General features: G+C 52.2%; 1 protein-coding gene across 1 annotated transcript in view; it reads left to right on the forward strand.

Annotated features, from left to right (window-relative positions):
- Positions 1-15,259, forward strand: part of sycp1 (synaptonemal complex protein 1) — a 755,262-nt gene that overhangs the window by 328,073 nt on the left and 411,930 nt on the right. Inside the window, exons 13-14 of the mRNA XM_072479793.1 lie at positions 8,906-9,090; positions 9,980-10,047. Coding sequence (XP_072335894.1) covers positions 8,906-9,090; positions 9,980-10,047 — 253 coding nt within the window. The remainder of the gene's footprint in view (positions 1-8,905; positions 9,091-9,979; positions 10,048-15,259) is intronic.

Genomic DNA, 15,259 nt, shown 5'->3' on the forward strand with positions numbered 1-15,259 from the left:
ATTGCCTCCACCGTGGCTGCCACCCGTGCGGTGTCGGCCTGGGTGGCATGCTTGACCGGCACCACTCCCTGCTCGTGGACGCGGGTGGACTCTTCCACCTGCGTCTGCAGCTGCTACAAGCCGGCCGTCACCCCTTCGATCATCCCTTGGTCCGTGGCTGCATCGGGTCTATGGGTGGGTGTGGTAACTCCAGGAACCCGCGACCAGTCTGGGCGGCAGATGGTTGCTTGCGTCTAGCTGCCCTCCGATCGTCCGGCCCCATTTTGGGAGAATCCAGTCCAAGATATGTCACAACCGCTCGGATTTCACTCCGAATTTCCTTCGTTCGGTCTTATTTTATGAGGTGAGTATTTTCTTGGGAATTCCTCTGAGCATTCGGCTAAGCGAATTCTCCAGTCCTACTTCAACATCACATGGGCTGGATTCTCCCAAAATGAGGCGAAGTGTGGTCGTCATCGTGAAAACCATCGAATTTCAGGACAGCATCCTCAGGTCCACAGGTGGAGCGATTCAACCACTCCCAAGGGACTAGCACGGGCACATTGTGAAACGGCCACCGATTCGTTGGTTCTGTCATTGCGCAACGCCGCAGCTGCACTTAATAATTCTCCCCCCCCCCCACACACCGCGTCGCAGGCAAGGTGGCCGTCAACCCACACACAAAGCCACCTCACCCCACACACCAAAAGCCCTCACCACCTCACGTCTCACCCTCGTCCTGCTGACTAACCATACATGCTGTCTTGTGTCTTATAGGACCAGCTGGCGATGGGCCTAGCCCATCCGGGGGCCTCCAACCCCAGCCAGTGCCAGGAATATGGGGACCCCCAGGAACCCAAGCACTGACAGGGAGAGCAGCCGGAACACCAGCACTCTGCCCGAGACGAGCCAGGAGACCACTACCCAGGGGACAAACACACAGCGGACAAAGACACAAGGGACAGACACACGGGATAAATACACAGGGGACAAACACACAGGGGACAAACATACAGGGGACAGACACCCAGGGGACAAACACACACGGGACAAACATACAGGAGACCAAGACCCAAGGGACGGACTTCTGGTCGGATGAGGACATTGACTTTACGTCATTGCTATCTCCTTCACCTTCCACCATCTCAGAGACTATCACTTCGGTTAGGCAAATTAGTGAGGAGGCTTCTGGGGCACTACCTGGTGCGCCCCACACTGCCGTTCCGGTACAGCAGATAGAGATAGGAGCAGCCCAGGGGCCAGACGGTCGGAGGGCAGCCCGGCCCCAGCAACCAGCTGCTGCCCAGACGGGTCCTGGGCTCCTGGAAGACCCATTATCACCCATAGTGCAGGCGCAGGCAGAGACCCAGGGATTAGGGGAGGAGATGACGGCCGGCTTCCAGCACCTGCAGGCGGAGGTGGAGGAGACCAACTGCCTGTAGGAGCAGGGAGTGGTGACGGTCCTGCGTGCCACCCAGGCTGAAACCGCACGGGTGGCGTCCACGGTGGAGGCAATGGGGGGGACTGTGTTGGACATGGGTCAGAGTATGCAAGGCCTGGGCATTCTGTGCAGGTGGGGGCCGTGACCCAGGACAGAACTGCCCACCTGGGCAACCATGTGCCAGTGCCAGCTGCAGATTGCAGCGGCGCTCCTCAGTGTGGCCCAGTCACAGCAGGCCATTGCTGAGAGAATTGGCGCCATTGCCCCAAGTGCTGGCCGGCATCGCACAGACCCAGAGGGAGGTGGCGCAGTCCCAGATGGAGATGACCCTCTCCCTGTGTTACATGGCCGCTAACACAGAGACCCTTGTCGATGCCAGAGCCGCCATTCAGGACTGGCAGCGCCAGGTGTTGGAGGAGCCTCGGGTGTTGGCTCCGCCCGCATCCCCTTTCCATGAAGAAATCTGGGGGCAATGGATCATCTCCATGAACAAAGAACAAATAAAGAACAAAGAAATGTACAGCACAGGAACAGGCCCTTCGGCCCTCCAAGCCCGTGCCGACCATGCTGCCCGACTAAACTACAATCTTCTACACTTCCTGGGTCCGCATCCCTCTATTCCCATCCTATTCATGTATTTGTCAAGGTGCCCCTTAAATGTCACTATCGTCCCTGCTTCCACCACCTCCTCCGGTAGCGAGTTCCAGGCACCCACTACCCTCTGCGTAAAAAACTTGCCTCGTACATCTACTCTAAACCTTGCCCCTCTCACCTTAAACTTATACCCCCTAGTAATTGACCCCCCTACCCTGGGGAAAAGCCTCTGACTATCCACTCTGTCTATGCCCCTCATAATTTTGTAGACCTCTATCAGGTCTCCCCTCAACCTCCTTCGTTCCAGTGAGAACAAATCGAGTTTATTCAACCGCTCCTCATAGCTAATGCCCTCCATACCAGGCAACATTCTGGTAAATCTCTTCTGCACCCTCTCTAAAGCCTTCACATCCTTCTGGTAGTGTGGCGACCAGAATTGAACACTATACTCCAAGTGTGGTCTAACTAAGGTTCTATACAGCTGCAACATGACTTGCCAATTCTTATACTCAATGCCCCGGCCAATGAAGGCAAGCATGCCGTATGCCTTCTTGAGTACCTTCTCCAACTGTGTTGCCCCTTTCAATGACCTGTGGATCTGTACTCCTAGATCTCTTTGACTTTCAATACTCTTGAGGGTTCTACCATTCACTGTATATTCCCTACCTGCATTAGACCTTCCAAAATGCATTACCTCACATTTGTCCGGATTAAACTCCATCTGCCACCTCTCCGCCCAAGTCTCCAAACAATCTAAATCCTGCTGTATCCTCTGACATTCCTCATCGCTATCCGCAATTCCACCAACCTTTGTATCGTCTGCAAACTTACTAATCAGACCAGTTACATTTTCCTCCAAATCATTTCTATCTACTTCAAAGAGCAAAGGTCCCAGCACTGATCCCTGTGGAACACCACTGGTCACAGCCCTCCAATTATAAAAGCATCCTTCCATTGCTACTCTCTGCCTTCTATGACCTAGCCAGTTCTGTATCCACCTTGCCAGCTCACCCTGATCCCGTGTGACTTCACCTTTTGTACCAGTCTACCATGAGGGACCTTGTCAAAGGCCTTACTGAAGTCCATATAGACAACATCCACTGCCCTACCTGCATCAATCATCTTAGTGACCTCCTCGAAAAACTCTATCAAGTTAGTGAGACACGACCTCCCCTTCACAAAACCATGCTGCCTCTCACTAATACGTCCATTTGCTTCTAAATGGGAGTAGATCCTGTCCCGAAGAATTCTCTCCAGTTATTTCCCTACCACTGAAGTAAGGCTCACCGGCCTGTAGTTCCCGGGATTATCCTTGCTACCCTTCTTAAACAGAGGAACAACATTGGCTAGTCTCCAGTCCTCCGGGACATCCCCTGAAGACAGTGAGGATCCAAAGATTTCTATCAAGGCCTCAGCAATTTCCTCTCCAGCCTCCTTCAGTATTCTGGGGTAGATCCCATCAGGCCCTGGGGACTTATCTACCTTAATATTTTTTAAGACACCCAACACCTCGTCTTTTTGGATCTCAATGTGACCCAGGCTATCTACACACCCTTCTCCAGACTCAACATCTACCAATTTCTTCTCTTTGGTGAATACTGATGCAAAGTATTCATTTAGTACCTCGCCCATTTCCTCTGGCTCCACACATAGATTCCTTTGCCTATCCTTCAGTGGGCCAACCCTTTCCCTGGCTACCCTCTTGCTTTTTATGTACGTGTAAAAAGTCTTGGGATTTTCCTTAACCCTATTTGCCAATGACTTTTCGTGACCCCTTCTAGCCCTCCTGACTCCTTGCTTAAGTTCCTTCCTACTTTCTTTATATTCCACGCAGGCTTCGTCTGTTCCCAGCCTTTTAGCCCTGACAAATGCCTCCTTTTTCTTTTTGACGAGGCCTACAATATCTCTCGTTATCCAAGGTTCCCGAAAATTGCCGTATTTATCCTTCCTCACAGGAACATGCCGGTCCTGAATTCCTTTCAACTGACACTTGAAAGCCTCCCACATGTCAGATGTTGATTTGCCCTCAAACATCCGCCCCCAATCTATGTTCTTCAGTTCCTGCCTAATATTGTTATAATTAGCCTTCCCCCAATTTAGCACATTCATCCTAGGACCACTCTTATCCTTGTCCACCAGTACTTTAAAACTTACTGAATTGTGGTCACTGTTACCGAAATGCTCCCCTACTGAACATTTGAGTGGTCTGTGCCCATCAGATGAGGATCCCGCACGTCTGCTTCTGATACCCAGGAAGAGTGGACTCCTTCATACTGACACAATCTGTGATCCCCGGCACAGTAGGGCCAGTAGGACGGTCATCCAGGCCGTTCCGTTCTCCCTCTCTACCTGTCTGTTACCCCGGGGGTTGTAACTGGTCGTCCTTCTCAAGGCGATGCCCTTGCTGAGCAGGAATTGATGCAGTTCGTCGCTCATAAAGGAGGACCCCCTATCACTATGTATGTAAGCGGGGAACCCGAACAGTGCAAAGATGCTATGGAGGACCTTGATGACGGTGGTTGCGGTCATGTCGTCACAGGGTATGGCGAATGGGTACCGGGAGTACTCGTCAATCACCTTCAGGAAGTACGTGTTGCGTTCGGTGGAGGGAGGGGGCCTTTGAAGTCCATGATGAGGCGTTCAAAGGGACGGGAAGCCTTTATCAGGTGCGCTTTCTCTGGCCGGTAGAAGTGCGGTTTGCACTCCGTGCAGATTTGGCAGTCCCTGGTGGCTGTCCTGACCTCCTCGATGGAGTAGGGCAGGTTGCGGATCTTGATAAAATGGAAAAAGCAAGTGACCCCCGGGTGGCAGGGTTCCTCGTGGAGGGCTCGGAGGCGGTCCACTTGTGCGGTGGCACATGTGCCGCAGGAAAGGGCATCAGGAGGCTCGTTTAGGTTCCCGGAACGATACAAGATCTCGTAGTTGTAGGTGGAGAGTTCGATCCTCCACCGCAAGATCTTATCGTTTTTTTATCTAGCCCCGCTGTGCATTATCGAACATGAAAGCAACCGACCGTTGGTCAGTGAGGAGAGTGAATCTCCTGCCGGCCAGGTAATGCCTCGAATGTCGCACAGCTTCTACTATGGCCTAGGCCTCCTTTTCGACTGAGGAGTGGCGGATGGAGGGTACGTGAGAAGAAGGCCACGGGCCTGCCCGCTGGGTTGAGGGTGGCCGCCAGAGCTACGTCAGACGCGTCGCTCTCGACCTGGAAGTGGAGGGACTCGTCGATGGCGTGCATCGTGGCCTTTGCAATGTCCGTTTTGATGCGGCTGAAGGCCTGGCGGGCCTCTATCGACGGGAAAAGCTGTGGATTGGATCAGGGGACTGGCCTTGTCCGCATAGTTGGGGACCCACTGGACGTAGTAACTGAAAACCCTAGGCAGCGCTTCAGGGCCTTGGAGCAGTGGAGGAGGGGGAACTCCATAAGGGGGCGCATGCGCTCAGGGCCGGGGCCAATAACTCCATTTCGCACTACGTAGCCGAGGATGGCTAGGCGGTCAGTGCTAAACACGCATTTATCCTTGTATGTAAGGTTAAGGATCTTTGCGGTCTGGAGGAATTTTCGGAGGTTGGTGTCGTGGTCCTGCTGGTCGTGGCCGCAGATGGTGACATTATCGAGATACGGGAATGTTGCCCGTAAACTGTACCGGTCAACCATTCGGCCCATCTTGCGCTGGAAGACCGAGACCCCGTTGGTGACACTGAAGGGAACCCTTAAGAAGTGATAGAGCCGCCTATCTGCCTCGAAAGCAGTGTATTTGCGGTCACTAGTGCGGCTGGGGAGCTGGTGGTAGGCGGACTTAAGACCCTCCGTGGAAAAGACCTTGTAATGCGCGATCCTGTTTACCAGGTCGAATATGCAGGGGAGAGGGTACGCGTCCAGCTGCGTAAACCTGTTGATGGTCTGACTGTAGTCGATGACCATCCTATGCTTCTCCCCGGTCTTTACCACCACTACTTGAGCTCTCCAGGGACTGTGGCTAGCTTCAATGACTCCTTCCCTCAGTAGCCTTTGGACCTCTGACCTAAGAAAGATTTGATCCTGGGCCCTGTACCGTCTGCTCCTGGTGGCGACGGGTTTGCAATCCGGGGTGAGGTTCGCAAACAGGGAAGGCGGATCGACCTTGACGGTCGCGAGGCCGCAGGCAGTGAGGGGGGTATAGGGCCGCCGAATTTGAAGATTAGACTTTGGAGGTTACACTGGATGTCTATACCTCGGAGTGTGGCCGCGCAGAGGTGGGGAAGGACGTAGAGCCGGTAATTTTTAAACTCCCTTCCCTGGACTGTGATCCCTGGACTGTGAGGTTTGCTACACAAAACCCCCTTATCTCTACAGAGTGGGAACTGGAGGCCAGGGAGATTTTTTGATTAACGGGGTGGACGAGGAGAGAACAGCGCCTTACCATGTCGGGGTGTATGAAGCTCGCTGTGCTCCCAGAGTCGATTAAGCAGGACGTCTCGTGCCCATTGATAAGTACAGTCGTTGTAGCAGTTGAGAGTGTTCGAGGCCGGGACTGATCCAGAGTCACCGAGGCTAATCGCAGCAGTTGAGTGTTCTCTTCGGGCGGTGTGTGGTCAGCCGAGCTGGGGTCCTGGCGGTCCATCCAAGATGTTGGCTCCCATTGGTCGCACATGGCTGGGGGTGCACAAAATGGCAGCGCCCATCCATCTAACGTGGCATCCATGGGACAAGATGGCGGCACCTGGGGGCCGCACGTGGCCCTGGAGTAGGAAGATGGCGGCGCCCGCTGGCCGCATGGGGACCGTGGAGAGGTTTGTGGTGGCGGTCCGCATTCGCTGCCGGAGACCGCGGCAACCTCATGGGCCTGGCATACCAGCACAAAATGGCCCTTTTTACCGCATCCCTTACAGGTGGATGCGCGGGCCGAGCAGAGCTGGCGGGGGTGCTTGGCCTGCCCGCAAAAGTAGCAGCGGGGTCCCCCGGGGTTGCCAGGCCGCCTTGCAGCACAAGCTTGTGGGAGGATGGGGGTTGTCTCGGGGTCGGCTGCGGAGGGGTTCCACGCTGCCCAGGGGGCTGCCGCGTGGTCGGGAACGTAAGCGCTGGCGTTTCTGGAGGCCACGTCCAGGGAGCCGACAAGGGCCCATGCCTCCTTGAGGCCTAGGGCGTCTTTCCAGCAATCGCTGGCGGATCTGGGAGGACAGCATACCTGCCATGAAAGCGTCCCGGATCAAGAGTTCTGTGTGGTCGCTCGCTGAAACCTGCGGGCAGCTGCAGTTTCTTCCCAACATCAGGAGTGCATGGTAGAATTCTTCCATCGATTTCCCCAGGGAATTGTCGCCTCGTTGCTAGCAGATGTCGGGCGTAGACCTGGTTTACTGGGCGGTTACAATGTCCTTTTAGCAGCTCTATTGCCGCATCGAAGTCTTCCGCGTCCTCGATGAGGGTGTAAATTTCTGGGCTCACCCTCGAGTGCAGGACTTTAATTTTCTGCTCTCCTGTGGGTGTGTTTTCGGCCGTTCCGAGATATCCTTTAAAATACGCCAGCCAGTGCTTGAAGATTGCCGCTGAGTTCGCCGCGTGGGGGCTGAGTTGCAGACACTCTGGCTTGATCCGGAGCTCCATCTTTTAAATCTAGCTTATTAAATTGATGCACGATCAATGACCACTAAAGCGAGGTTGTAGTCCAACTGAAGGCTTAATAAGCTAGATGTTTCCCCCAGCAGCTCAGGTACAGAATGAAGGCTGCTGGGGCGGTACAGGCTCTTATACCCCGCCTAGCAGGGCGGAGCTACCATACAGCTTGACTGATAGGAAGCATACAATATCTACCAATGGTGTTCCAGCATTACCAGGTACCGTAATACCGCTACACAGACTACCACACCCTGCACATTTTTGGACTGGGGTGAAACTGGAGCACCCAGAGGTAACCCTCGCCGATAAGATGAGAAAGCGCAAACTCTGCACAGTCACCCAAAGTCTTAATGAAGGAAATAGTGGAACCTACAGCCAGAATAGGACAGTCTGAACTTCTTTTGAAGCTCCGCCCCGGCGGCGAGCGTGATTTCGGCTTGGAGGCTCGGAGAATCCTGGCCCACAGTGCAATACTCATAGAAGTGAATACATGCTGCATTGTTGACTGCAGTGATTCTATTGTCATGCATGAGGCTCCATTCTTATTGGAGGCAAACTCCTCAGCATTGTACACCTGCTCCCTGACTGGCATCCAGTCTATTGACAGCATCTATCATATTTCTTTTATAGACTCAACTTTGGAAGTCTTCATTTTTGCCATTGCCAGAGCTCTATGATATAGAGCTATTTCCATTGCCTTTTCTTGTGCTTTGTTATGCTCTGTCAAGTTCCCTTTGAGTTGCTAATGAGCACAAGCTTCTGAGCTGATGCTTACAAGGGTAAGAGGAAGTGATGATGCACCTTCCAACAGACTATTCTTCCTTTTCTTCAGCTGTTTCTGCTTGGGTCTTGTGATGGACTTGGAAAAGGAAACAGTTATATGAATTAGCTTTGAGTACCGCCTTAGGACTTGATAACCACAATGCAGTCAAACAGATTGAGCATCAACCTGCAAATCTTGCTAACACATGCCATAGCAGGTGGTAAGAACATTTGAGATACTGTTCAGGCATGTGATGCTTGTGACTATAACATGCATACAAAAATGCAATGTTGCCACAACAACTCGAACTCCCTTGTGCACTACCACAAGCATTAGCAATGTGTGGCAAATATTGACTTACACTATCACGTGGCAGAAAGTAATTTATGTGGCAATGGAATGCAAAATAATTTATGCTGTTTTGTCTTAATTATGACATTGTATTATTTGCTGAATGATGTTGATTAAATGGTAATTTTATAGTAAAAAAGCATGACTAATTTGACATGTTTATTCTGTTATTGTGATTTAGATTTCTCAAAAGTCTCTTCAGGAAGAGTTAGAAAATACGATGAAGGTTATCATTCAGCTTACTAATGAAAAAGAAACCGTAATTGAAGAATTCAATATGGTTACATTGAACAGTACATCAGCAATTGCTGAGCTTAGGAATACCGTTGAACATTTGGAAGAATCATTCAAAACAGAACAGCAAAGGTAACAAATAATTATCTTCAAATTATCTAAAAATTGTTTCTTGTTTTTTCAATAATTATATTCCAAAGGAGTAAAAGCTACAAAACATATATTCGACCAAAATATTTAGAATGACATCGGCAGCCAACCTATTTTTCCTAAGTATATTGGGCGGGATTCTCCGACCCCGCGCCGGGTCGGAGTATCGCCGGGACGCGCCCCGACGCCGGGACGCGATTCTCCGCAGAGTGGAGAATCGGCGCCATTGGGGTTGGCGTGGTCGGCACGCTGCCGGTCGGGGGCCGGTCTACGCGGCCCGCCCCCCCCCGCGATTCTCCGGCCCAGATGGGCTGAGCCGCCTTTTTAAAAAAACGAGTTCCACCGGTGCCGTTCTAACCTGCTCTGAACCGGCGGGACCTCGGTGTTGAAGGGTTGGGTGGCAGTCTGTGAGGGGGGGAGGGGGGGGGTTGGGGCCAGCGCGGACAAGGGAGACACCACGCATGCACGGAAATTGCGTCGGTGGGACTGAGCAAGCACGGGTTCGCGCCGGACCCACTGCGCATGCGCGCATCCACCGGCGCCATTCCACAGCCGGATCAGCAGCTGGAGCGGTGTGAACTGCTCCAGTGCCCTGCTGGCCCCCTGGAGGGGCCAGAATTGCTGATCCTGGGGCCGTGTTGATGCCATCGAGAAACGCGACGGCGTTTCCGACGGCGTCAAAACTTAGCCTCAGGATCAGAGAATCCCGCTAAGTCTGACCAACTAAATCTGATTACTTACATACAATTGATGCTTTGTTTAATATTGTTTCTGCAGAATAAACTGTCTGAATAGTAATAGGAATTTGTCACCTGAAAAATAAATCATCAGAAGGTGCTGTACTCTGAGTCTGAACATTATTTTTTAACAGATCCAAGCAGGTTCAAGAAGCTTTACAGGTTTCTTCTTTGGAATTGGAAAAGAAGACTGCAGCGCTAGGTAATTTAAAAATACATGATCTTACTCCGGACCTCTCCTCCAAGCTTGATTCCAACTCCTGCCACTTCTTCCTTATATTTGCATTGGCGCCTTATCAGTTCCCAGTAGCCACCCATAAATATCTCCAATGTTCCCCTCCCCCAGCAGCTCGTCCCGAGTCAACAACTTATCCTGCAAGTGTCTGCTCCAGCAGATGAGGATTTGAGGGTAGTTCTTTGCTTGCAAAATTCCAGACTTGAATGTATCTACATTCGCTCACCCTAGGCAACTCAAATTTCCCATGTAATTCCTCCAGTTTCGCAAATCATAAAATCCCTATAATGCAGAAGGAGACCGCCCCACCACCACTTTCTGCCCTCTTTGTAAAAATATTTTCTTAATCTTGGGAGTCTTACCTGCCCATACAAACCCACATTTTTGGACAGTGGGGTGAAACTGGAGCACCCAGTGGTATCCCTCGCTGATAAGGGGAGAAAGTGCAAACTCCGCACACTCACACAAGGTCTTAATTGAACCCGGGTCCCTGGCGCTGTGAGGCAGCAGTGCTAACTACTGTGCCACCATGCTGCCCCATCTTTAAATAAACAAGTTCCTCAACTGTTATACCCCTTCCCTGTACCACCTATCATACATTGCATCCATCTTTCCCGACATAAATTAATGATTCCTACATAATGGGCTTCTGTCGACATGCCTTTTAGCCCAAAGTGCCGCCTCAATTGGTTCCATATTCTGAGCTTTAATGCAACCACGGGATTTCTAGTATATCTGCTCGGAGAGAATTGGCGTGGGACCGCCACCAAGGCCCTCAAACCCAATCCCATATAGGAGGCCTTCTCCACCTGAACCCATTCTAATTCATCTTCCCCCCCACCAGCGCCTCACTTCTTTATATTTGCTGCCCAATAGTAGTATAATAGGTTTGGGAGTGCCACCCCCTCCCCCCCCAAACCCCCTCATTCTGCCCTCTTTGTAAAAATATTTTCCTATTCTTGGGAGTTTTACCTGCCCACACAAACCCTGTAATTAATCTGCCCAACGTACGAAGGAATGCTTTTGGGAGGAATATTGGAAGGGTTTGGAAGATGAATAAGTATCTTGATAGTACATTCATCTTAACTGTCTGTATCTTTTCTGCTCGGGACAACGGCAGGGAATTCCACCTCTGCAGATTCCCCCTTCACTTCCTCAACCTAACTGGAAAAGTTCCAATTGTGAAATGTGTCCCAGTCATGTGTAACTTGTTATATCAAAGTATCTAAATCTTCTCCTGGCCAGTTTGAACGGCAAAATTCCCAGATTTACACTCCTTCCGTGGGCATTAATCTGAAGCTTGTATCCCGAGAAACTCCCAAATTTCCACACTCTGTTGGGTCTTTATCCTTTTCCTCAATCAATAAAATAGAGGCCTGTGCGAGTGTGGCCAAAACTCCCCCTGCACCATTGACTCATTGTACATAACCAGGAGATGGGGCGCTAGTTCTGACAAAAACTGTTCACAGAACTCTACCATTAATCCATCTGGCCCCGGTGCTTTCCCCGATTGCATCAACCCTGCCCCCTCAATTATCTCCTGCAATCCTAGTGACTCCTCCAATCCTTGCCTCCTCCCCATATCAACCTCTGGAAGCACCAACCCATCCAAGAACCATCCCATCTCTTTTTCCTCCCCCTTGGGCTCTGATTTGTGAAATCCCTGGTACAAACCCTCAAATGCCCTACTTACCTTTTCTGGCGTTGTTACCAAACCTTCCCCTGTCACTCTTACTGCTGCAATTTCCCTAGTGACAATCTGCCGTCTCAACTGATGGGCTGGTAATTGACTGGCCTTTTCCCCAAATTCACATTGGATCCCCATTGCACAGCGAAGCTGCCCACCTCTTCCAGTTGTCAGAAGATCAAAACCCCCCTGAAACTCCTCCTCCCACTCTGCCAAAGGCTCCTTAGTTGAGGACACAGAATACAGCCGATCTACTTCTATGATAGCACCCACCAAACTTTGTCTTTCTACTCTCTCCAGTTTATTTCTATGGGACTTATAGGAGATCATCTCTTCCCCCCGAACCATTGCCTTTAGAACCTCCCAAAATGTTGAGGCAGAAATCTCCCCATTTTGGTTAAGGTCCACATAGTCTTTAATCACTGTAATAACCTGTAGTAACCTGCACAGGACCCATCCAGCTTAGGATGATTGTTTCCTGTGCTCAGTTGGACTGAGTTAAGCCAATACTTGCATAAAAGGCCGACAGCTGTAGAGCCAGCTAATAAAGGAAATGGGGACCCGGTGAAAAGTTCCCGGGCCCTGGCATGTATGATGCCAATGCTGAAATAAAGGACTTTTAAGAAGCTCTTTGGACTTCCCTGGCTTTATCACATTGCCAACGAGGATGAATTGGAGCTGTCGGCGTGCTGTTTGTTCAGCTGGGCTACCACCCCGGAATTCTTTTTTACTTGTGGACTGCGGTACAGAGATTTTTTTGTTGTGGCTGCCGGCCTGTGAAATGTGTCTGCTGGGAATGATCTGTAGTCTGACTTGTCCGGCAGTACCGGACGCGGGATCTTCTGAGCGACTTCTGGTGATGGTCGCGCAGCGATTCGTCTGGTCTCTGTCTGCGTTTCGCGATGCTGGCAGATTGGTGCACCGAGGTGTCCGTTCTCAAGTTGCCGCCACCATTTTGGAACGTCATTCTGGTCGTGAGTGCGGAGTTGTGTGTGGAAGACTGTTCTGCGGCTGTTCGGACTGTGGGATTTGCAACAGTGATGTTTTGCCTGCGAGCTGACAGTTATTATACGACTGTAGGTTTTGTGCCTCGAGACTCTGTTGGTGTTAAATTGACAGAACATTCCATATGTGACTTCTGGTCCTGTGGCAATTTGCGCAGAGCACTGCTGTTTTTGAAAAATTTGCACTGAGGATTTATTTGCCCATGTAGAGGTACTGTAAGAATGTCGGGGCGACAGTCCCTGGTCATTTTGGTAGGTGCTTTAATTTTAGGTAAACTTTAGAGTGCCTGATTTTTTTTCTAAATTAAGGGGCATTTGGGAGTTACAGGACGTTGTCCAATGATTCCCCCCACCCCCCCAGCCCCGACCTGTTCCCTCCGTGGCTGGAAGGCATGTCATGCCGATTGGGTCTTGGATTGATAGGTCTGATGCCGTGGCGCGCGCCGTCACCGGGTTCGGCTGTTGGCAGCTTCGCCCCCTGCGTGACTGGTGAGGTGTCGGGCCGGACATAATGCTTGGTGGAGTACCTGCTGGCCCATCTGGTGGCGCTTTATCCGAATTGATAGTCACCACTGTTGTATTGTATATACTGCATACGAGGGTATTACGGTAAGGCCCCTGTCCTACAGGTACGGGGGTAGATCCCTGTCTGCTGGCTCCGCCCATTAGGCGGAGTATAAATGTGTGGGCTCTCCGAGCTGCAGCCATTTCGGCAGCAGCTGCGGGAGGCTCCACATCTCTGCGTAATAAAGCCTCGATTACTCTCTACTCTCGTCTCATCGTAATTGATAGTGCATCAATTTATTACGCAGAGATTTTACAATGATGGATCTTCGCATCAAGCCTGATCGCCTGCAGCTGCACCCTCAAGCAGACAATGCCAAGTTGGCCTTCGCACATTGGCTAGCTTGCTTTGAAGCATACATTGGATCTGCGACAGACCCACCCTCAGAGGCACAGAAGCTCCAGATCCTTTAGACGCGTCTGAGCTCCGATATCTTTCCCCTCATCCGGGACGCACCGACCTACGCTGAGGCCATGGCGCTACTGAAGGAGAACTACACTCAGCAGACTAACAAAATCAAGCCAGGCACCTTCTGTCCACGAGGCATCAACTCCCCGGTGAGTCGTGGAAGATTTCAGGCGTGCCCTGCACGTCCTGGTGAGAGGCTGTGATTGCCAGGCCGTTTCGGCCGCTGAACATTCTGACCTGGTACATAGAGACGCGTTCGTTACGGGCATAGGGTCGGCTTACATCCGCCAGCGCCTCTTAGAAGGGGCTACCCTTGACCTCGCGGCGACCAAGAAACTAGTGCTCTCGCTTACAGTCGCCTCACGCAATATACAGGCATTTGCCCCCGACCGCACGGTCCACCCCTCATGGGCATCATGGATCCCGCCAGCGAACACCCCACCGTGGGCCCCATCAGCGACCTCCCCCAGTCAACCCCAGGCCTGCGTTGCGCGGCAGCCAACCAACCCCGGGGACCCAAGTGCTGCTTCTGCAGACACTCAAAACATCCCCAACAGCGCTGCCCGGCACGGAGCGCGCTCTGCAAGGCCTGCGGGAAGAAAGGACATTTCGCTGCTGTGTGCCAGGCCCGCTCGATCGGCGCTATTGTCCCAGCGCCCCCCATGTGTGACCCGCAGGTGCCGCCATCTTCCTCGCCTCAGACCATGTGCGGTCCATGGGCGCCGACATCTTGCTCCCCTCCCAACACGTGCGGCCCGTAGGCGCCGCCATCTTGCTCGCCTCACAACACGAGCGCGATGCATCAGACGTCGCTCTGGCCACTCTCAACCAGGCAGGCAGGCCTGTGACATTCTTTTCCCGCACCCTCCATGCCTCCGAAATTCGGCACTCCTCTGTCGAATAGGAGGCCCAAGGTATCGTTGAAGCTGTGAGGCATTGGAGGCGTTACCTGGCCGGCAGGAGATTCACTCTCCTCACTGACCAATGGTCGGTTGCCTTCATGTTTAACGACACACAGCAGGGTAAGATCAATAATGATAAGATCTTGAGGTGGAGGATTGAGCTCTCCACCTACAATTACGAGATTTTGTATCGCCCCGGTAAGCTCAACGAGCCCCCCGATGCCCTATCCCGAGGTACATGTGCCAGCGCACAAGTGGACCGACTCCGGGCCCTGCATGACGATCTCTGTCCCCCAGGGTCACCCGCTTTTATCACTTCATAAAGGCCCGCAATCTGCCCTACTCCAGTCTCCAGAGGATGGCGAGTCAGGATTTTCACAGGAACTTCATTGCAATGTTTATGTTGTCCGCGCAGCAGAGAATCAGCGCCGTTGGCGCGGCGCCGGTCGCGGGCCGCTCTTTGCGGCCGGGCAGCCGATTCTCCGGTCCGGATGGGCCGAGCAGCCGCTCTAAAAAGGTAGAGTCCCACCGGCGCCGTCCACACCTGGTCGCAGCTGGCGGGAACTCTGCGTGCAGGGTTGGGGGGTGGTCTGTGGGTCGGGGGGGGAGAGTG

The sequence above is a fragment of the Scyliorhinus torazame genome, chromosome 17 (genome assembly GCF_047496885.1).
Source record: "Scyliorhinus torazame isolate Kashiwa2021f chromosome 17, sScyTor2.1, whole genome shotgun sequence".
Taxonomy (NCBI): Eukaryota; Metazoa; Chordata; class Chondrichthyes; order Carcharhiniformes; family Scyliorhinidae; genus Scyliorhinus; species Scyliorhinus torazame.